The 24712-nt window shown below is 36.1% G+C and overlaps 1 protein-coding gene across 6 annotated transcripts in view; it reads left to right on the top strand.

Moving 5' to 3' along the window:
- Window positions 1-24712, top strand: part of LOC111063372 (ras-GEF domain-containing family member 1B) — a 224660-nt gene that overhangs the window by 103183 nt on the left and 96765 nt on the right. For 4 of the 6 annotated variants that reach the window (XM_039419944.1, XM_039419946.1, XM_039419945.1 and 1 more), the window contains exons 2-5: window positions 4384-4473; window positions 6128-6261; window positions 10643-10736; window positions 19350-19400. In XM_039419944.1, the coding sequence (XP_039275878.1) occupies window positions 4384-4473; window positions 6128-6261; window positions 10643-10736; window positions 19350-19400 (369 nt within the window). Of the gene's footprint in view, window positions 1-4383; window positions 4474-6127; window positions 6262-10642; window positions 10737-11852; window positions 14297-19349; window positions 19401-24712 lie in introns of those variants that run through there. The other 2 variants (XM_039419932.1, XM_039419933.1) reach the window with 1 other exon arrangement.

Consider the following 24712-nt stretch of genomic DNA (forward strand, 5'->3'; position numbering starts at 1 on the left):
CGATTTCCTTGACCAATTCCATGTCGACTGAATGTGTTTTGTCAACTATTGAACTCGCAACGCAAAGGCACAGGTAGCATCCTCGTAGAGGGGAGGCAAACAATACTAACTGAAAATCTATTTTTTCCAGGAAGGGTATAATATGGAAAACACATGTTAAATATTTCCTGCTGCCAAAGTGCAGAACTTTATACCTGGCACTAGAATTTTTAGAAATAGAAGCATTTGGTTAACTTTGGTTTTACGCTTCAGTGAACATAGTCTATTAGCAGGGTAGTTCTACCTGAGGACACCATCGATGACTAATTGACCGGGCTTTCTAGAAGTTCCTAACAGGAAACATTCGACTTGTTTCATGGAAGCAAGGCATTGTAATACTGAATGAGTATTTATAGTTCTATAAAGCAAGGCCTTTTGGTTCTAATACCCGAGACGTCAGTCTGCAGATTGTTGTTATGGAATGCAGAAAACTTCTTTCACCACCCTTAGACAATAAATGCTGTTTCAAAAGATTGAAAGACATGCCGCTTCCAAAATCTATGGATATGGTTTTAGTACAATATATATATATATATATCATATATAATATATCGAACTTTCTCACTCCCACTCAACCACATCACTCTCTCACACATACCCTTTCCTTCGGGCTCTCTCTCTCACTCTCTCTCTCTCTCTTATCACACACATGATGATGAATTGAAACGCAGATTTCTGTCTTTGACACTAATATCATGCTTTAATAAGATCAATAATGTTTCAATAGCCATCTAGATCTAGGTGAACTATTTGTAAAACAAAAACTAATAATTAAAACCACCCTTAATGAAGCTTGATTAGTCCCAACCGATATGGTTTTCAGTAACTTTAAGGACATGACAAAAAGACAGTAATTGTGGGTTGGAAACGTAATTTTGAATATTTATTATAATAAAATATAAATCCCATTTTCCCGGTGCTCTAAACTCGTTATTTAATAATAAGCCTACAGTTTAAGAGCCATCACTGATACGTCACTTAGTATAAATACAGAAGAACAAAAATCATAAACCTTATTCCGGGCCACTTTCTCATTAATTCTAAATTCTCGTATATGTGTGTGATAAACGAAATTTGAATTTGAAATCACAACATTTTTTGAAAAACGTGATTATTCTACGAAAATTGAAACCCCTTTCGTAGCTGGCGTCTAGGAATAAGAAATATATTGACCGATAAATACAAGCAATTTGGATGTAGATTAGGCGATTAGGCCTTGTCTAAAGAATTCAGCTTATAGTCTGTTATACAATAAATGAGCAATTCAATATTCATAACATCTTAGTAGTCATCTTATGAATAGTGTAGTCATTCATCAAATCATAATTATCATCACTCATTACAATTGAATAAATTAAGTCATACATTGGAAAAAAACTATTTATAAACTCACAGCACTGAATATCACATTTTCAACAATTTGAGAATTAATTTACGGAATAATAAGCATTTTCATTCAGAATTAGATTTAGTGCGTTTTTTATATATTCAGAGGCCAGTTTCTTCTAATATAAGATAGGGGCAGATTATTGAACATGGAGTACAATAAATAGGGATAAATTTCAAGCTCTTACTCAATCTGACATTAGGAGTTACAATACTCTAGTAGTCCAGATAACAGTAGACCTCACTGAACATCCTTTGCAATGTGGTAACGAGAATCCTTTGCCATCTACTACAAATGCTATCTACTAGGAATAAAGTCATTGTTATAATATCAGGTCTTTTTTAAAATGTTTGCCAATGGCCCCACTAGGAAATCTGATCAGGCTGGTTGGAGACTTCCAATCAACCATACGATCACATTTCATTATATTACATTACATTACCAGGGCTACCAGACATTGTTTTGCAGTAGTCGTCACCAGACATTGTTTTGCAGTAGTCATCAATATACTATATCATAATGGAAAAAGTAGAACTTTTATATGAAAGTAATGAACTCACTTCGTTACAAATAAAATCTATTGGTGTGCTAATCTAAATGTTGCACTACTTCAATCCTGTAAAAATGAATACCGATATAATACTTATCCTGAATTGATGGAATCCCAAGTCCCATTGCGCTTATGATAATTTTAAATATTAACTCAGTAAGTTCAGAAAGTTATTGCTCAGTTGAATCAGAGCTACGATTAAAAAGATGATTTGGGAATTATCAAGTGGCACTTTTTGTTTTTCACTGGAATTTTCATTTTGTAACATGTAGAGACGCTTGTCGAACAACAATCTGTTAAAATTTCTATGGGAAGGTTTCATGAGGAAAATGAAGTTTTTCATTGACATTATCATCCGTAACTCGGAACGCCATGATAAATCTTGGCATCTGAAGCTGCGTTTACACCAAAGTTATTAACAAAATGTTAATAACTTAATCCTCACAGATTATTATAGATTGAACGGCACTTGAAAAACACATAATATGTTCATCATGTGTATGATAAGTTATGTTCAATCTAATAGAATCTATAGAATCTATTGGTGTTAACGCAGCTTTACTCTGTGACTGTCTGAAGTTAATATTATATTAATTTGAATTTACAATTCGAGATCGCAGCTTGGAAAAAGAAGAGATGATTAGCTCATAATATCGGGGACCGAGCTTCGCTCAGGAGTACAAAAGCATAAACAATTTATTACGAAAGAAGGAATTATAATGAAAAACCTTTTTGCCAAGTGGTTTTTAAGAAGCGGTGATGAATAGGTCAGTGGTAGGCTATTTGGCTTTTTTATATTCCATTTCATATTCATATTGATTATTCTTTCGGGTTGAAGGTTTAATATATACTTATTAGATATCTTGGCAGTATCTTACTCAATCTGACATTAGGAGTTACAATACTCCAGTAGTCCAGATAACAGTAGACCTCACTGAACATCCTTTGCAATGTGGTAACGAGAATATTCATTTTTATTCTTTGTTGTTGTTTTATATTAATAATGAGTACATAAGATTATTACTTTGTATGTAAAGTGCATTTTTTTGAAATAAATATCTTTTGTCTGTCTGTCTGTCAGTTTGGTAGAAATATATTACATTTACATAGAACTCAATTTATTTATTTAAGTTATCTTCATAATTCTATCTATCTTCTATCTGATTCTAATAGGTTACCACCCATCCCTATCTTATATGATAAACCTTCAATCATAATCATATACCTGCATGATTAAAAAACAGCAGACATTCAATTTACTAGAACAAATAATGGAGTGCCTTCAAGTTCAGATGTAGGCAACACGCCTAACTTCTTCCTACATTCGCTACCTTGTCTCTACGACACTGACCTTGCTTCTGTGAAACACCTTGTTTCAGTGAGAACTTGCTTCTGTGAGACTGCCATTTATAGCGCTACTACTTTGGACGGAGACCTTGTCTCTATGAAACTGCTTGTCTCTGTGGGAACTTGTTCCTGTGAGACTGCAATTTATAGAAATACTTGCTCCTGTGAAACTTGTCTCTGTGACACTAATATCGTTCAAAAACACTACTTGTCTCTGTGAGAACTTGTCTCTGTGAAACATCCCCTTATTTTCAGATGTGTTTGGTCTCCCAAATCAATATTTTCTCTTATTGTGGGATGATTATTGCCGCTCATCCCAGTTCAATTCAAATTCATGCCCACTACCACTGCTAACTTCAGAATGAGCTAAACAGGTCTATTTCTATGCTAATTATTATGACGTGGCCATCTTTTTCCTCTTTGAACAGCACAACTGAAATCTGAAATCGCAGGAAATATAATTTCTGTGGAAAATGGTTGCATAAATTACAAACAATAAAAAGGACTGGAATGAGAGACAAATATGATAGCAAGAAATGTATGGAAGTATATGAATGCTTCAAAAGGAATAATTGATCATTTCAAACGTGACATCATATTTATCAAATAACGAATGAGGATCAATCGACTTGAAGGGACAGACGGGAAGAAGAGATATAGAGAATAAGATAACTATTAGAATTTCCTGGTTGAAACGTTCTTATTGATTATTCGCTCTTGATTAACATCGATACTTGTACAATGTGGTTGATTTTGAAGAATCTAAAAATCTGAAACACATTTTTGTTGTCTCGATGGAAACAATAACAAAAATGAATCAATGAACTCGTTGATTTGTAAACAGATGGACAGAACAGTAGAATTTTAATATGAACAATTTATTATTATTCTATTCATTTTATTGAAAATTTACGATCACTCATAGTAGAAATTATAAAATTTCATTTTATCAGCGTCCATTTTTGAAATTACACCTGCCTGTATTTGTGAGATCTGTCTGGAGCTGTATTGATCCTGAAATACCAGGGAAAAGCTGTAATAGTTTTATGTATTTTTGCAGATGACGGGCGCAAGCAAAGACTCAGCATCGACAGTTCCTTGTAAGAGAGATCCAGATCGCTCTCGCGATCTTTTTGGCGTTCAGCTTGAGGTAGGTATCTATTTCCAGGCATACTTCTCTAGAATTCTAGGAGTATCAATCAAAGTCAGAAGTCGAGAAAACAGTTGCTTTCTTCCATTTACAAAAGAAAAAATTTAATCAATTTTCAATAAGATTGATTTGCAGGTTTGCAGGAAAGCAGGAGCATCAATCATAGCTGAAGGGAGATTTCTACTTTATCTTTTCCTCTGCTATCAATGTTGTATCCCAGTTCATATTGTATCTCAGATAAGGGGATTTTAGTTTACTTTGAGGTGTAAATACCCAGGATGTATATCTCCTTTGTCTCTGATTATACCGAAGAAAATATATGAATAATGCTATCTCTGTACGGTTCTTTCTCAAATTTATTTCAACACTTCCATCACGATAAATATAATATTGTCTTGCATTTAGACGGAGCTTTAAGATATCAACTTCAAGCTAGAAGAATTTCAACATTAACAAAAAGACTTGTTACAATAATAGAGCATGAGCAACGTTTATCTATGAATGATTTTCATTGTGTCTTCTCTCATTTATAAAACTGACGATTTCCGCTACAAATTGGAGCCCATTTTATATGGGTAATGATGTCAGTAATGCTATAAAATTCCCAGAATAATAGGAATCGAACCCACGACCGGTAAAACGATAGCAAAAAAAAGTAGCACACACGTCCTTTCAACTAGGAGTTGATGCTGATCGATGAGCTTATTTGTGTGTAAGCCTACCCTCTCCAATTCTCATAGAACTATTTGTATTAATTTTAGTTGCATCACCAACAAAAGAAATAACTATGGTAAATGATGGAATACGAAAAACTGGTACTTGGATTTTCATTTTTATTTTAGTGAATGCATGGGCATCAGTGGTATATAACAAACCCATATAACAAATCCAACTCTTTTCAATGTCATTATTACATAACATTCAATTCTATTCTATTCGGATAATATGGAATATCAATATCGGGGACCGAGCTTCGCTCTGGAGTACAAAAGCATAAAAATTTTATTACGGAAGAAGAAATACAATAACATTCATACAGAAATGTTCTATCTAATCACAGTAAATTGAGATTATTCCCCAGAAAAATGCAAAAATTTCCCTCACAAAGGCCCAATTGCACAAAAGCCGGTTAAATTTTAATCCTGTTCCAATTCACGTGAACCAAATCAGAGAAGACCATTTCAAAAAGATCGATCTACTGGAATTAATTAGAATTGAAAATAACCCGACTTTTTTGCAACCGGCACTAAGTACCTGATTGAATGATTACAAAAGTTCAACAGCTGAGTCATAATTTTGACACAGTCCCACACACATGAACTCGCTCACTCACTTCCATCAGACGACGAAATAGTTATTATCAGCTGTTTTTCCAAGGATGAATAATAATTATCCTTTTAATGTCCTTCAGCGAGTTTTCCCAGTGATGAGACTTAGTGCAATCGAATCTTTATATGTATTATAAACCTCCTATGTTCTGAATTTCGTGATAATCGTTAGAGCCGTTTTCGAGATCCGGTGAAATACAAACATATAAACATCTAAACATCTAAACATCTAAACATCTAAACATTCAAACATATAAACAGAAGTTGCTCGTTTAATAGTATATGATATTGAATCGCATTATATCAAGGTATTTTGTGTTTTGCAGGTTACTAGTCTTCTTTTGGAAGCAGAGCGTCGAAAATTGTCAGTTCTGCAACGGGACCTGCAAGCTGCGTTAGCTGAAGGTGGATCCATCAAAGCCAAAGAACACCAGAAGCAGGAGCTCTTGTCTGCCATTTCGTGAGTAGCATGTGTAAACTACTGACAAATAATAGGTGATTTCTGTCTAATTGGATTTTAACGTTTAAAGTTAGTTCAAATGAATTCTGTACTGTAGTACTGAATGCTGAGCTGAGAAGTAAATGTTTCTATGTTGAGAAACAATTTCATATTTTCAAGGTTCATGCAGAACTGAGAATGCTAAGATGAGCTAAAAAGTGAGTTCTAAATAGTTGAGAATCATTTTTCAGTTGAAAATGTTGATTTAATGGTTCTAATTAATGAAAAGCATACTATAGTCTTTTAAGTCTTGAGTGACAAAACTTACTTGCCCGATATTGTATTGAACATCTCAAGAATCATGAGCGATGAGCGTGAGAAAGATATTTCAGCTCTGTTTTGGAACTATGATAAATGGATAACTCAAATAATTTCACGTGCTCCTATCCTCACTGATGAACAAGTTCAGAACTCAGTTTACTGCTGAGCCAGGAGTAAACTCAACTCATCAAGTACAAGCCATATTACTCATTAACTGTTGGTCACAAGTCACATTAACTCTGAACTTATGCCAGCCTATTCGAAACTTGGAATGACGTTCAGATTTTCTTTCAGCCTCTTTAAACTGTTGGGTCAATAATCTAGGATCGATTCAAAACATTCATAACAGCACTCACAAGCTCTGCAAGATTTTTCATTATCAAGGTATAGGCCTACAATGTACAATAACTTTAAGCTAGAACACATTCTGAACTCACGGACCATTCAAATTGTTTCCTTTCGATAATAATTATTGTTCATTGAAGTGGTCTATTGGTGTAAATGATGGCTCATCATGCTGATAACACCAACAGCATATGAAATTTAAATAATGATCTAAGATTAAATTCAATAGCTCTTTGAGGGTTGAGGGTAAGTAGCAATTTTTTTTATATAATATCTGTATGTGGAAAACATTATTGATAAAATAGTGTAGCACTTGTTGCCAACTATAAAAAGTCAAGAACGAAATAGTCATAGACGAGTTATGTTATGATGACGCACAGTTTCTCAATATTCAGGTGCAAGGTGCCTTTTAATGGACACATAAAGCTACACACATATGAGTGGACGATGGCCCTTTTATCGGGCAGAGTGAGAGAGGAACGTGAAATTGGTGTAATCCAAGAAAGATGGAATGAGTGAGAGACGATTCATGAATTTAGTATGACCAATTTCACTGCTCATAACCCTGCTCTCAGGGCACGACATCAGAGAGCGCTTCATTTCGGGACATAATTGACCCCGACATCAGATAGCAGCATCACTCACACACTGTCTTTCTCTCTCACTCTCTCTCTCTCTTTTCCTCTCTCACTCATCAGCATCAAATGACACTCAACGTCAATGTTCTGATTGACAATCAGATACTTCACTCGAAATGGCTTTCTATTTCTCACTATGAGTTATTATTCATAATCTGAGCGATGTATTTGAAATGGCGTGGTTTCAATCCAAAATGTAATAATAAGGAGTAGCCATGTATTTGAACTTGTGTGTTGTCATGTATATTTGTGATTTTAGTCATATTTGAGATTGCAATTTAAAATGGAGTACAGAAGTAGGAAACTGCTACCTACCTACAAAGGTACCACGAACCTAAAAAGGTTTAATCAATTAATTTCAATGTTGAGAATGATGAACTATGAATAATAACTACTATTTTGATGTGAGAATCAAAACTAAAATAAAAACTATATTTCAATATCAATGATGATTCAACATGATGATTGGATCTCATTGTACCACAGCTCATTCTTCTCGGCTCGTCAAGACGGTTCAAAATAGTGCATCATAAGTCGAATTCAATCGAAGAATATAAAATTATCCCAAACTGGTATTTCAATAAACAAAGAAAATAGGTACCAATAATTCAGAGCCATACGTTTCAGGGAAACGGTAACCCATTATTATAAAAAAACTTGATCTTGAATTTGAGTTTTTTCTCCTCTTTCAGTTGATGTAAACGGAAGAATATGATCGTAATGTAAGATTCGATCATTAAAAAAAAATCGAGAAATCTAAGATACTTTCCTCATATTCACGGTTCTATGATAGGAATCAGTAATTCAAAATGAATTTGGGGCGATTGAGCTCGTAGAGGATGGGATATTGTCTACAATTTGAAATCAATCATGAGTCTCTATGATGTATCAGACTCATTTTAGAGACTCTTGAATAACAGAAAAATAGCAAAAAGAATGAGAAACTAAAATCGGCTGTAACTTTCTAATGATACTGGTATCGAAAGCTTTCTTCATTATAGTGGAAAGAGAAAATATATTTTTCCATATCAACACTCGGACAAATTTTATCCGAAGTATTTCACAAGATACGCAGCTTTAAATATGGAAATTGGTCATTTTTTGTGAATCGAAATACTGGTTAAAGTACACTCAAGAATGAATTGTCTATTTCCTAATCGAATTCCACTTATGATGCATGATTTTGAACCGCTTTGACGAGCCGAGATGAATGAGCTGTTGAGCCGACATTGAGATCTGATCATTGTGTCATAAGTTATGATTGTTTGAAATTTTGATTCTTGATGTGTCCTTATGCGCGCCTCTCCACTAAATTAAGAGCATCTAACGGGTGATTCTCATTGAAGATGATCTAATGAACGTATATCATGGTATGAAATCTTAATGTTATGACAATAGAATTGCTGATGATGATTGAAGCCAACACCTGGATGATTTCCAAAATACAAGGATCATTGTTGTTAGGTTTACCTGGAAATCCATATGAGATTGCTGCTTGATTGAACCCGCTGTAGAGCACAAAATTATTCTCAAAAAATCTTGAATCATTATTTTAAATGACAACAATTGAAAGATAGTGTAGATTGAAAACTAAAATCATAAAAAATTATTTTTTCTTAAAATCTTACTTATTTTTGAAAAATTGTAACTCAGTACTCATTGAAGATAGAAAGTTCCGAATGATCTCATTTTATTAGGAATTTCATAAACTAAATAAAAGCCAAGAGCAAATTCTCCTGATCGATTACAGGATTTCGCGGAAATAACTAGTAACTGGAAAATGAACCGAAAATATGAGGTTTTTGGGCCACTGTGTATCTACACAAAGGGAATTTTCCATACTTGGTTCTACTTCTCTAATGTATCCAAACAATATATTGAAAAATCAGAACTACAATATTAAATGCAAGCACCAATGTATATAGTGGCTGTACTACCACTGTAGTTGAAGAAATAAGTATTATGTGTAATGTAGCCGATTATTTGACATTACACATGACCTTGTCATTTAAATTAACAAATTAAAAAATCCAATCAATTTCAAAAAATAAAGCTCTCAAATGCTGTTTTCGATTAAAAACTTCAAAAATTTTCCGTGCTGTGGGGGGAGTCGAACGGGGGGTCCCCTGGACGACCACCCCAATCACCCCCTTCCCAACAGGTCAGGGTCCTGGATCCGTGCCTGAGAGGAATAGTACAAGGTTGAGTTATTTTTCCTCTTCCTATCATTTTAATGATGTAGGTACTTATTGTAAGAATAAATAAAGAATTAAGAAGGAATCAGTGAGTAGAATTCACCATAGAGTTCCATGAATAATACAGAATGTTTGATAAAATAGCCGTTCTAGGAGAGGGCCCCTGACTGACATTTAGAACAGTTATCAATCAATCAATCATCAATTATTGATTAATTGATAACTATGTTTCAAATGCTAGTTTTCTAACTAATACATCTGAAAGGAGTAGACCTCAATTTTGATTGAGACTAGGTAAACTCGCTCAGTCTTTGGTACGTACTTCCAAATAAGTTCTATACAGTATGGAATTATGTAATGTTAATAAGTTATTTGATGGCCCTCTGAAGAGTAAATTGAAATTTCATCGCTCATTCTCACGATTTAAGAGTCGAAATGCTATTATGAATATTGTATGTATGTACAGTATTCGTATATTTCAATTCTGATATTGTAATGAACTGCTGCAATACCACATGGTATCAGAATCTCAGTACAGTATAAGACACTGAGAATATGGAACCGAGAAATAAATATGCATTCATTGAAAATAATTATTGTGATTCTTATTTGGAATGATTCCGCTTACAAACTTGGAAAATATCCGGCAATCTTTTGACTGATAAAAGCATTTTGGTACATACTTTCAAGTTATAGAGATCTCAACCAAGAGTTGAATTTAAACTCAGCTTGGAAGTCATAGAATAGAGTTATAGAACTCCTGATAAATTTTGAAACTTTCCATTGACTATCACTCAAAACTGATTCATATTAATTCAATGATTTTGGCTGCATTGAAATGACTATTTTGGATTATCTGTACTTGATGTTGAGACTCATTGAATTTTTTTTTAACTGTTGCAGGAAAATTCAAGCTCAACATGATCACCTAGACAAGGAGTACAGGCACCATGCAATGGGCGCACTGCGAAACTCCAAGACCAGAGGCTCTGGAAAGGTAAGACAATCAAGTTTATTTGTAGTTCATCAATAGAATACTATGACCAAGATGATAACCATTTACTAATACTATTATTAGCATGAAAAGTGATTATAATGATGAACAATGACAATAGAGATTCTCGTATTCATTCATGCACAAGGTTGGAAGGCTTGGGAAAATTTCAATGTTGTTGTGGAGCTGATGTTTTGTCAAATATACATTATTGAATGAAAACGACTGTAAATTGTCAATACACAATTGGAGATCCTATTCTCGGTTGTTACATCATTATCAATCAATCTTGTAAACTGAAACCTCGAATATCGATCCATTTGATAGCTCTCAAATACAAAATCAACTCGATGATGATAATCACTCTATAACATGACAGATATTTTGGTGAAAGCTACTGATAACATTATTTCAAATGGAAACGAACTGATAATTTAATGAAATATAACTCCCCACTCAACAATACTCGCCCTACACCATAGATTATTTTGTGAAGGAATTGAATCTCTGGCTGACACGTTTCCTCCACAGAGAAATGATTAAAAAATGACTCCACGTTGTCTTTGGCTCTTTCTCTTTCTCTAAACAATAAAACTATCCAAACATTTGCAATTAAAAATGGAAATATTTTTAAAAAAATGAATATTACTCCAATTCATTTTATAATGCATCTTTTTCACATAAGAAAATTGATTCAATAATAATCCTTTATTACATCTGTATCTCTCATTATATACAATAACGTTCGAGATACTATCCCTAACAACGTTTGAAACAAATTGGAATCCATCAACATTTAAAGCCTCTGAACTCCGTACTTCATTTTCTAAGCTGACAAAACAGTATCCTTCAGCCCCTGATTACGTAATTCAGTGGAAGCACTCTCCATAACCCACCTGACAACCGGGAGAGAATTGAATTTGAAAGAAAGCTAATAACCTGAAGGCGAGTGATGTTTGCCTGCACAGGCGATTGATAAGAAATAATGCATGCTTGCCGCCACCGTGGGACGAGTGGCGGGGAGGATTGGATGGTTTGGGGTGGTAGTGGTGGGTGGGGTGTGGCTGGAGTCGACGCAGACGACGTCCGGGGTTCGATCGAACGGCGTCGCGACGTTCCCTGGCTCGGTTCAGTCGGCTCACAACTAGGACATTATTTGTTTACGGTAGCCTGCGCGTTTAACCTCAATCGCGACGATCGACTGCTATGTGAACAGTGTTGTCAGTGAGTGCTGAGATGTGAGTAGTGTTGTAGTTTGTTTGTAGTGGTGAGTGGTGTCCAAAGTGTGGTTTCCAGGCGTGGGCGGTCTGCCCCTGCGGGCGGATGAGTCGGACAGCGCCAGGTCCCGCAGCTCGCAGCTGGCTAGGCTGGCGCACCCTGGCCAACCTCCACAGCTCGCTACGGCCGGCATGCAAAACCGTGTCTCCACCTCCGACCACGACGCACCCAAGCAAAACCCCGCTTCTTTAGAGAATACTGCCTGGTACCCGTACAACAACGGCAACGGCCCTTTTGGCGCCTCCTTTGGACTTAACAAACACCAACCAGCCGTGCCTGACGAGCGACAAACACCGCCGCCTCAGTTTCCGCGTGGGGGGGTTCAGGTGCTGCCTCCTGTAGTGCCTCCGCGCACTGTGTCCGTCCCGGGGGCTCAGCCACCTCCTCGACAAAAGCCCAAACCTCCTTTGCCTCCCAAGAGGGGCGAACTCACTCGACTAACCACTGTTCCACCACCACCGGTTAAACGAGACCCTGTCTCCCAACCGCTTAGTCATCACTCGTCCAATAAGTCCCCCGTCACATGCAATGGCACAACAGAAACCACTCCTGAGAGTGTTGCTGCATTGAATGAAGTAGACACTAATCCTGTGGATTCCATCAAACAAGAAGTAAAAGAAGAAAAACAAGCTGATAATTATTCGTATCCTCAAGAACAAATCACACAAGAGGAGACTCCACAAAAAAGTTGTAATGAAGTTTGGCAGAGACAGAATGAAGTGCTGAGTGAAGTATCATCTGTGCGAGTAGTATCTCGATCATCGTCAGTGTCATCGCCATTGCCAGTAGAAGCAACAAAATCTGTAGAATCAACACCAACAACAGAAGCAGCTCCATCAGTATCACCATTTGTACCAACTACTGTAGCCAAAGCAGAAACACTAGTTACACCATTTGTGCCAGCTGCTAAAGCAGAGCCACCAACACCATCTGTGACATCAATTGTTGAAGAAATTAATAGATTGGAAAGACAATCGTCACTATCATTACCAATCAAAGTTGATCAGTTACCTCCAGCTCCCGTTGTTCAACCATCACCTCCTCCTGTTTTGTTATTGAATTCCGAGTCACCATTTGATGAGGGAATCCCTCCCGATCCAGAGAGTTCTTCTTCTGAAGAAGGAGCAACAGCTGATATTTGGGTGAGAGCTATAGATTCTCCTGTAAAGAAAGTCCCAACACCAAAAATAGTAGAAGTTAGTAGCAATAGCAGCAGACATAGCTCAATTGGAGACGAGAGTGATTCAACAGAGAAATCTAGCAGTAAAGTAGAACCGATTCCGAAAGGGAGGCCCGTCCAGAAGCAGACACTAGCACCAGCAGGCACAGAGAGTTTGCCTTGCAGTAGACCTAGCTCAAGAACAACTAGTCGCTCATCCTCACCTGCCTCTTTTGCATCAAATAAATCAAAAATCAGTGCTGCTGAAGCACTTGGAGTAGTAGCAAAGCCATGTCCAAGGCCTGCTAAGAAGCAAATTCAGGCAGAATTCAGGCGGCAGTCACTTGGAAATCTATCTGACTCTAAGTTATCAGTAGGCTACGATCGTACTTGTAGCATATCTTGTTCTGTACGTGGACTGTGGGACTCTTTGGGCTCGTCAAGTGATAGCAGCTACCAGGAGACTTCGGCTCATAGGAGGATCAGACAGAGAGGTACAAGTGTAGACAGCCGGACATTGACTAGAACTGGTCGATTCCCGGATTGTGGATACTCATCTGGGGAGACATACGAGGAAGAACTGCATCAGGTGTCTGGCTATTCAACGCTCTCTCGAATCGGTCGATATAAGGGTGAAAAATACTTGAATAGGACACGAAATAGTGGACACACATCACTTGAAAGCTCGTTGAAAGAGGATTTCAGTAAACAGCCACAGACACAAACCAACGGACGTCCCAGATCAACGTGCAACTGCGGACATCATACCATTGCACCAACCGCAAAAGTTGACACTGGTAAACGTACGTTTTCTGTGGAGGAACTAACAGCCGCATTTGCTAGACAGTGTTCGGACTTATCGAGATCGTCCTCAACGACAGGTTCGGCTAGGAGTTCGTTCGGTAAATCGCCCCGAGTAACGTTTGCTCTAGCCGAAGACGGTATGGGGGCTGGAGGTGGCGCCGCGGCCAAGCACCATTCCAATGAGGACGCGAGGAAACCCCCCCGCGCCAAACCCTATCCGAACCAGACAAGTTTGTGTGATGACATAGCCGCCGCCGCCGCTACCGCTTCTGCACAGGCTAACAGATCCGGCTATCCCCATATACAGCTGTGTCCACCACAAGTAAGTTATAATATTTTCAAATTCTCTATCAATATAAGAAATTTGAAAAAATATTTCCTCTAGTAGATATTTCATTGAAAGCAATAACCTTAATATATGCATACTCTGAGATTGCAAGTCACCTCGATGACAATTAGAGATTAGGAATACCATGAACTTCTAAGTCGTCTCATGGTGGTTCTGAAAGTGCCAATCTTGAAAGCTCCAGTTCTCTTTCTATAATATTCGATTTTCAACAATAACTTTAAGTATAAGTTATGCCCTCGAAATTAATAGAAGTAACAGGTTCTGTCAATCATTAAAAAAATAAACGTATCCTACTGCATCTTCCTCAGGAATGGTGAATGAGTGCAGATTCCACACGTCAATCAGCAAGTGGATTAGAAGACAATTACAAACCCAAGACACCAAGAGCTTCTGAAACAAAATCATTTTCTGTTGATTTGGAAACCACGTAAAACTGTACATTCATCCGCCTCACAGTTTTATCACGATGATAAACTCTGGTGTCATGCCCAACGAATTGGCAACGCTGTAATAGAAGATCTAGGTTCATCTGTCAGGTGGCTAAATGTGTGCTATTCATTGGGACTTCAACAGCGTTGAAGATTCAGATAATAGTTCTCCAAAACTATCATTGGAATGCTTCTTCAGAATAATGAGTATTTCAGAGAATATAAGAATATTTTCAAAATAATATAAGAAACAAGGTTTATTTCTTGATATTAGGCTACATGTATAAAAGAAAGAATTCCCCATTCGCAGTTTGCTATGGCTGAGTTATTGGATCGTGTTGATAATGACGCGGGACGAAGGGATGAGAGACACAGCTTGTAATCTGTCACTCTGTCAAAAATACAAAACGCTGACATCAGCCAATGGAGCCGGCGACAACGTTCTCCAGACAGCATCATTCACAATCAATTATTCAAAACTACACCAGTTGTATAGCAGTCAGCAAGTCAGCATTGCCATTGTGCGATTTCGAAGATTGCGACCATGTATATTCATGACGTTCGAACAGCTCAAACAATTCAAGACCTTATTGAACAATTAAATTAATTAACTTATCAATGACTGGTTTGATTCTTATCAGTGACTATCGTCTGATCGTTTCAATTCCTTGATCTTGAAAATCTTTTTTGATGAATTATCCAGTTTTCAAGTTCTGTATTCCAGTTCTTCAAGCAACTTGATTTATTTCATTAAAAGTCTAGATTATCCCAGAATAATGATGCACTACCACTATGAGAAATACAGTATATGGAGGAATAATCCATGAAAAAAACTTCATTTTTGAATACATCATGTAGGAATCACAATGATTGATTATAATTTAGCTGAATTTAATATTTTAGGTTACTTTCAAACCAATGCCTCTCTATTGTGGTCTCTTCGAGAATTATTCTAATGTGTGAACAAATTCCATTCGAACTGAAAGGACTATACCAAGAGAATTAAGTGTTCTTGGCTGATGACTTATTTATCAAGTAACAAGTGTACCCACACCTTACAAATATACATTTCTCGAAAGATCTTATATTATTGAACCATTTTTGTAACATCATTAAGCTTTATCAATCGTCTTTTTCAGAATAAATTAAAAATTTGGATTTTTAAATAAAATCTTCAGGCTTGTAAATGAACTATGATAGGAGATAGGACTTGAAATCTCCCATTCTTCAAATATTATCAAAAGAATAGATACTATTTGAATGTCTGTTATTTTGACTAATTGCACGAGTGCAATATGAATAAGGAAACAGGATCATAATGAAAGTTCAAGTCTCAATCAAAACTCAATTAATTAATGCAGAGTTCAATTAATGTCATTTCAACACAAGTCTCTCATTAGTTTACGAAATTCTAATCCACTATGATTAGATCTATCATTACCATTGAGTTGAATCCAAAATAAACTTCTCGTCTGTTTGAATAGGTATAGTCGTAAAGAGAATGGTAAGGGTTGAGGTGGAAGTCTCTTAAAATGTTGATGAATAGTGCTTCAACTTGTAGCGACAGCTTCAAAATCCAAATAGCCCGAAGGTTGAATTTCTAAATCTATCTCTGAAGCTGGAAAATACTCGAGTTTCGTCCTTTTTTCATTAGAATGGTGCCCACAGGCCTCGTTGGCGTATGCGTGGGTAATGAGAGAATGAATCTATTTATTTCTCAGAAGGGTAAAGCTGTACATGACAACGAACTAGTAATTGTGGTAGAGAAGAGAATAAGAAGTACTTTATTCAGTTCTAGGAGGGTTCCGATCCACTGTGGTACCTCACAATAGATTTAGCGCTTCTACTGTGATTATATCATATCACAGCTATTCTTCGAATATTATTACTTACTGTTACCAAAGAGAATATGAATAGAAGTTTCTATTCACTACCGATCCTCTTTGCTCTTACTTAGTCCCAAGACCATCTGTACCCAAGTTGATACTTGGCCGCACATAACAAATCACCTCCAGGTTGATCGATCATGACCATCTCCTTCTGTAGCTGAGTATTAAAATGATTGCTACTCTGCTCTTGGAGGTCTATCTGGTAGTGGTTTAAATGAATTAAACCGAAAATCCCTTTTCCCGACGATATTGCTCCTCGCATATGCATCATAATTTGATTTTTTTTCGGAATAAAATGTTTGTTTTGTTGAGAGTGCAATGAGTGAGCGTTTAGCGAGTGGGTGAGTGTGCGTGAAACTGACATGTGGTGCAATGATGGTGTTTGCGAGTGCATGAGCGTTGTTGGTTTTCGCCTGTCCATGTGTCTGTCCATGCTCCATGGAGAAGGCTTGACAGGGTAGATGGGTCGCCTAGTGGCTAGATAGCTGTTTCTGTTACATAACTAATCTGGTGTGGGTGGAGAATCAGGTGCTTGCGGTAGAGCTTAGTAATTAGTTGCTTGCTCACCTAAATCACTTTGTTTAATTAATTCAACGCGGTTCTGATTCAGCCTGCTCGAACAGCAGAAACTGAAAAACTTCTGTATGGAATGGTTACAAAACTATTGCCAATCGAGAAACTTAATTTCATTCAACTTAGAAAGAATGTCACGCATCAATGGTCATTACTTCATCTTAAATCGATTGTGAACCATGGATAAAGGTCCGTCTTGGACTTATTTATTTTATTTCCACCAAAAAACACAGATATGTTAATGATAATGGCATATTCGTTTGACTATTTGTTGATCGGGAATCCTTAACAGGAAGGTCTCTGTCACTGATAGAATCTTTGAACTATCATTCTCTTTTCTAGTACCTTATCTCCAACTTATCAGTAACGTTCCTGATCCTTCCGTGAAACTCGCATGTTGAGAAAAAAAGCTCAGTGACATAAGGCGCTATCAGCCTTTGATAAATTGATGCCTGAACTGGACAGTCGTGAGCTCGAATCGCGCCAAGCGCATGGTTATACTTGTCATCATATTATTATCTCACTATTCACTCACTCACAAGTGAAACAATGGAAATTATTGCAAAGCCCAATTTCAATCCTTATTCTGGCGAGTGTATAATGTTTGGAAAAAAATGGTTAAAGATGGTTTGTTCTCCTGAAACCATACAGAAGAGATACCATTAATTATTGCATTATTAGTCTCTGCTAGAACTTACTTGCAACTTGTAACTCACATTCTTATGAGAGTGATATACGAAAGAATAGAGTCCGGATTGATCATAAAAATTAATAGATAAGATAGAATTGAATAATATTGTACAATAAAACTGGACAATCACAGACTGGCACCTAGCTTGAAGACTTCTAGCTCCGCTCACTTTCATCTGATTGTTCATAGCCGAAAGTAGGCTAATAGTTCTGGATTCTGTCAAAAGATGGCAGTAGTCACAGGGTGATGATTAACCTCATTTATTATTCATTTCAAACTGATTCTGAGCAACATGAATAGTGTTATGGAACCGATTATTCGGGTGTAGTACAAATATTGTAAGTTATGTAAATTATATTTGCTTGATTCGAAAGGAACAAGTAACTGAGTTGACAAACTGATTACTAGCTTCACTGGGGTTTGACTAGATGAGTGTAGTTGCTGAAAGATCATTTAATTGTAATGTTTATCAATCAGAGATTGGAGAGATTGAAACATTAGAGATTGATCACATACGAGTAATCAGATATGTAGAATAATGTATATGGATGAGAATTATATGACAACGCAGGTGCAAGTAGTAATAGATAAATTATATTGGGGTAACTGTGAAGGTGCGAACAGAACGAAAGGGTCGCGGTTCAGCTTTCGGCTTCGATCGATGCCACTAACCAGCTGGCAATGATAAAAACATTTGGATTTCATCGTGCTAGAGCCCGTTCTATATACTCCCATTCTTAGCAATGTGTTTGTGTTACATGAAGGTTGATCGCGAGCGCAACCTACACTGAAAGCTAAACTTCGATCTGACCGTTCTGTTCCTACCATTCTGTGAGGAATAATCATTATACAAAGCTATTGATTTGGTTCCAGCAATGTTTTTGAATGCCTCTGAAATTTCCATGAAGTTATCTAAAATAAACATTTTAAAGAAACAGAATGAAATAATTATACAAAATAGGCGCAACTGGTGCAGTCATTTGGATAGAATGCCACCTGGAAGAATGCCCCTTGAAGTGCAAAACTATAGTCCTAAAAAAAGAGATGTAGGGAAGCCAAGAAAGAGATGGGTACCGGAACAAGTTAATCAATAAACCTTATCCCTGTAGTGAAGATTATGATGAAGAAACAGAAAACAGTATATAAAAAGGTAGCAAAACGTCTGGAACGGAAAAGAGGAAATTGAAAAAAGAGATTGCTCATTGTCATTAGATACATTTTTAACGATTATCAAAGAATGAAAACCAAAATCTTTTACAAAAAATCACCAACAACTTTCTTATCGGAAATCTATTGGAATTCCATCCATTATAATAAATTGAGCCAATGTTAATAATTTTATTTCCATTAATCAAGATGATTGAAATTTATCAAACAAATTTCATTTGCAATTTTCAATACATTTTTATTGAACTAAATTAATTATTTTATTTTTATTCTTTCAGAGCAACAGGAGTCAGCCAGCCATTGGACTGAAGCAAACTCCCAAATCAAGGGTGAGTCACATTGATTTTATACTAAATTATCCTCTCTTCAATTTCAATTTTGTTTTTTTTTTTTACAGAAAACTTTTGATTCATGCTCAACAAATGAGCGATGATAAGAGAGTTAATGTTGGTACCAGTGAATATAGCTCATATTCTTCTATCAATCCGAGATCATATTTTTTTCTATGTTGTATTAGATGAAAATTCTATCATTGTACTGATGATATGTTGTATTAGAATGAAAATCGAGCATTCATTGGATTATTGATAATTTCATCATATTCAATGATTTGATACACTCACATCTCAAGTTGATAATATAATCCAATGGGAAGGCTATTGTTCTATATGAACAAAAACTGAACCTTTATTGAATATTATTCATTGAAAAGGCGAAACTCATCAGCGATGAATCATTGAATAAAGATGAAACTCTGTACACCTTTGCTTCACAAGTTAGTCGAGATCTCGATATCATTCGAGGGCAGTTGGACTACGAACTATGCAATATTATTCATGGAGGAAAACTTTCCCTTGAGTAGTTTTTTCGAGCCGAGAAGTTTCGGCTGCTTGTAGTTTTCATTTGAGGAAAAGTATGTAGACCGTCGCTGTGCTGTGCTGCCGACTTGCTTATCGTTTTCTGTTTGCGAGGGGAGGAACGAGTTTGCGTTGTCATGACGACCGCATTTATACACCCTACCACTACCAGCAACCAGCACTCACCCAGCACTGCATAACTTGCGACTTTCATCTCTGAGCCTTGGCTTGGTTCAGCAATACACAAGTTTCAAAAGAATCTATGAAAACTTGGTCATAACATCTACTTTCGCCACCACAGATCGATTTCGGATGTGTACTTTTTTAGCGAATGTTATATCGAATTGCTTTATTTAAGTAATAATATTTTCTCTGACAAGGAAATTCAAGTTTTGGAGAGATAGTCATGTTTATTGGCTACTATAATACTGGACTTTCTCTGACGAGATAAAATCAAGTTTTGAAGCTATCATCTTGTTTATTGGTTACTATAATACTAGATTCCCACATTCTTCCAGATAACGTTAAATGGTTCTTGATTGTGTAATTGATTTTCTCGATCAGTATATATCATTCCCAAATTATAACTGACATTGATCATAAATGTGATCATAAATTTATTCATTTATTTATACATTAATCAAGCAGGATTCGAATATTGATGAGTATTTCATTGAGAAATGGTAGTTCTATTCAATAATTTCATCGTAAATCGTAGTCACTTGGAAATCAAACAAAAAATCTTATTCAACCTAACAATAAACTTCCACGACTAGCATTTCTGCTTAGTTAAATGCTTGTTTAGATCGTTGCTCTCTGCCATTGGCTACAATTTTCTCTGATCGATAGAGATAAAAGTAGTAGGCTACAATCTCAATAATTATACCCAGGTTTGTTACTTACATTCTGGGTATGAAACAGAAATGGCTTTCCACCAAAAACTTTTAAAAATCTACATTTGTATTCACAGTTTACGGTAAGTCTATTAATTTATTTACAATGTTATAATGGAAGCAGCAGGTAAAAACACAAATATGCTCCCTTAACTGGAAACTTACTGGAAGCTTCATCTTATGCTTTTGATAACTTAAACAATCGTGAGAACTTTAGTCTACTCATTGAACATTCATTGATCTAATCAAATTGAAAGCAGTTGATGGTCAATAGGAAACTTCAAAATGGCTTCAACTTTCAATGAGCTTTGTTGATTACTATTGACTTATTAGTCTTCGATTTCAAAAGCCGATAGGTATTTATTGATTATTTGTCCTCCCTGGTACTTTGATGATGACTTCATAAATGATGTCAACTCTGATGATGAAATGAGTAATAGATTCTTTGAAACACAATGATATTCAGACGATATCATAGAAAGTTTTATGATAAGAGATAAGATGATAAAATAAATGCTATAGAATGTATGAGTTATATGAATGTAGGGCCTTGTTACTAAAATATAAATTGTACAGTGACTAAAAGTGAGAACTGAGAAGCCCAACAAACTACAACCACGGTAAAAGAAACAACCTACAGCGTAGGCTATGCTATCTTTTCTCTAAAACACTTCAATACTTTATTGACTTTGGAGACTTTTGCGCTACCTAGCAGCTAGTAGAGCAACTACTACTGAAGTTCTACCGGTGCACAAAGTGAAAAGTATCTCTGTAAAGGTGCGTTTTCGTTAGTGCGTAAACTTCCGCAATCGACGACAACAAGCATTGTTGACATTCATATTGTCCAAATTCCAAGTGTGCTAAAACAGCTGATCAAATAAATTTTCATTATTGTGTTTATTGTTCAAGAATAAAAACATTTCTAATAATATCAACATATTGCCATTTAAAAGTAAAAAAGTATATCCAACCAGTATACTCAACCTCCCCCATTAAAACATAACTGAACATAACCTTTCAGGTTATCTGGACAAATTGGAATCTACCCGATCTGAGATCCTCACCCTGTCGTGGTCGACGGCATTTACGCACAAACGAAAATCCAGCTTAAACGTTGTTAGAAATAGACCACGGCTGACGGCTATTCAACTGCAGTGCTTCAGGTGTAACAAATAAAACCTATAAAACTGATACTCAAAGGCTTGGATCTTTCCTCAAAGGTACTGAGTATCTGAGATAAGAGTATCTGAGATAAGAGTATCAGTTTTATAGATTTTATTTGTTACACAGGTTTTGTTTGTTTATTTTCCCACATAGCACAGGATGTCCCAGTGATATCCGCGGGATATTCTCAGGAATGAACCCGTGGGAAGAAGAATTTTCTTAGGAATTCCCCGTTGAGAGAATATAATTTTATTTTTCATGATGCGGGTAGTTCACTTTTGTGGATGTGGATTACTTAAAAATTTGATAATATAATAAATCAAACTAAAATTAAAATTAATTATGTCATAGCCACTTTAATTTCATGTAACTCGATCAAATTCTGGGAACATCCCAAAGATTTCCCCAGGACATGACGATTGCTAGTGTCATTTGTCTGAGCCAGCAGCTGGTGACAGGGCAATAACGCTGGAGACACACATGAGGTCTGCTATCTCTTCATAGTGAATGATTTAATAGAATCAACAATAATTTGCAATTGAATAATCACATTTTCTCGAATTTAAAGCTTATTTTCAATTTTAGGTGAAAATGTTACTGAACATTAATTGTAGAGATTTTCATGCTCAATCTACTCCACTTGATTTGTTTTGTTTCAATTGTATCTGAAGCCTGATAATTGGGAATCTATCTGCATTGATGGGGCGGAGCTCCTGAAATTTTTACAGACATGGGACTTGTGGCAGTTGATAGAGCTTATCGATGACTATTTTAGCTATAAATTTGATCAAAATCGTTGGAGCCGTTTCCGAAAAAATCACGAAAAACCCTGTTTTTGACAACATTTTCGCCATTTTAGCCGCATCTTGAACTGCATTTGATAGAAATTGTTCGTGACGGATCCTTATAGTGAAAGGACCTTAAGTTCCAAATTTCAAGTCATTCCGTTAATTGGGAGATAAGATATCGTGTACACATACACTCATACACACACGCACACACACACACACACACACACACACACACACACACACACACACACACACACACACACACACACACACACACACACACACACACAACACACACACACACACACACACCACACACACACACACACCACACACACACACACACACACACACACACACACAACACACACACACACACACACACACACACACACACACACACACACACACACACACACACACACACACACACACACACATAAATTGAACATTTCCTTTTAAATGGTTCTTGGGAAATCTGAGAAAACTTATAAAAACGCTGGGGAACGCTGTACAAGCCTATGGGCATAATTTTCAAGTCCTCTCAAGACAAAATCTCTGGATCCTAGCTGAAAATTGAGAAAAGACAGTTCCAATTGATATGGGTAACGAGATTGCTTCATATGCGAATAAAAAATAAAATAATAATTTAGGACTTACACAAACGAGAAAAATTGTGGATGATGAACGTTGAAGAGAGTGAAAAAAGATGTTTTGAAAGAGTCAAGTGCCCCCATACTCAACTTGAAAACGTGAGAGTTTTAATGGGAGAAGATTGTACTTTGAAAACTCAACCAGCTCTGCATGGAATGCTATTGAAATTTTCTGAATAGAATGCAATTTGATTTGGCACAGCAGAATGATCTCTCGTTTGCCCCTGCAGGGATTGGTGACATTTTTTCTCATTTCGATCCCTCTCTCGGTTACAAACAGCAAATAATATTACTTCCTCATATTTCACAACCTTTGAGAATTCTTCCTGGAAGAATGTTAGTAGAGAAAAGTCTATTTTGTATTTTTCTTGTATTACAATCATCCAGCCATCATTATTGAGAAGAGCATATCTTATTTATCATATTTAATTTCGTGATCGAAACTTATGAGAATATCATTATAAAATTGTATTCAATCGAAATAATCAATTTCATAATTGGAAATTCACTTCGCCTAGGACTCAAGGAATAGATAATTTATTATTTCTTGTGATAATGAAATAATCTATTATCGCTCTTGTGAAATAGAAGCTAGAAGAAAAATTAATTGAAATTCAAACTTATGAGAGATAAGAACACAACAAGTGAAAAAGAAAGAGAGTGGATGGAATTTCTAGAGAATTTTCGGGAGAGATAATTGGAGGTGCTTGGCTATTTGATGAAGTAAACCAGAACTGATAATTGATTTCTGAAAGAATGCCGACTAAATTCATTTCTTCAGATCTTTTTTGACCTCTGATAGAGTCTTGCCATCAATTTGACAAGAACCAGATACGTTTTGTTATGAGATTTCCTTTTAATTTTGGTTTTGTAGAATAAAAAAATGTTCTATTGAAAGAAAACATAAAACTATGAGATATTAAGTGACTAGTTTACGTAATCAATACAATAAAATTAGCCTAATTAATTTCAATTTTTCTATTCTAAAGTAACATAGAGAGCTATCCTATTATATTAAGCGAGCGATTTCTGTATATTTGCATATATTTGGTTATTTATTTTTTTATATTTGGTTATCTATATTTATTTATGGTTACTCATGTCCAACGGATCTCGAAAACGGCTCTAACGATTTTCACGAAATTTGGAACATAGTAGGTTTATGATATAAAAATTCGATTTCACTAGGTCTCATCCCTGGGAAAACTCGCTGAACGACATTAAAAGGATAATTCATCCTTAGAAAAACAGCTGAGACTTTCGTCGCCTGTGGATACTAAAAA

Source organism: Nilaparvata lugens, chromosome 2 (assembly GCF_014356525.2).
Source record: "Nilaparvata lugens isolate BPH chromosome 2, ASM1435652v1, whole genome shotgun sequence".
Lineage (NCBI taxonomy): Eukaryota > Metazoa > Arthropoda > Insecta > Hemiptera > Delphacidae > Nilaparvata > Nilaparvata lugens.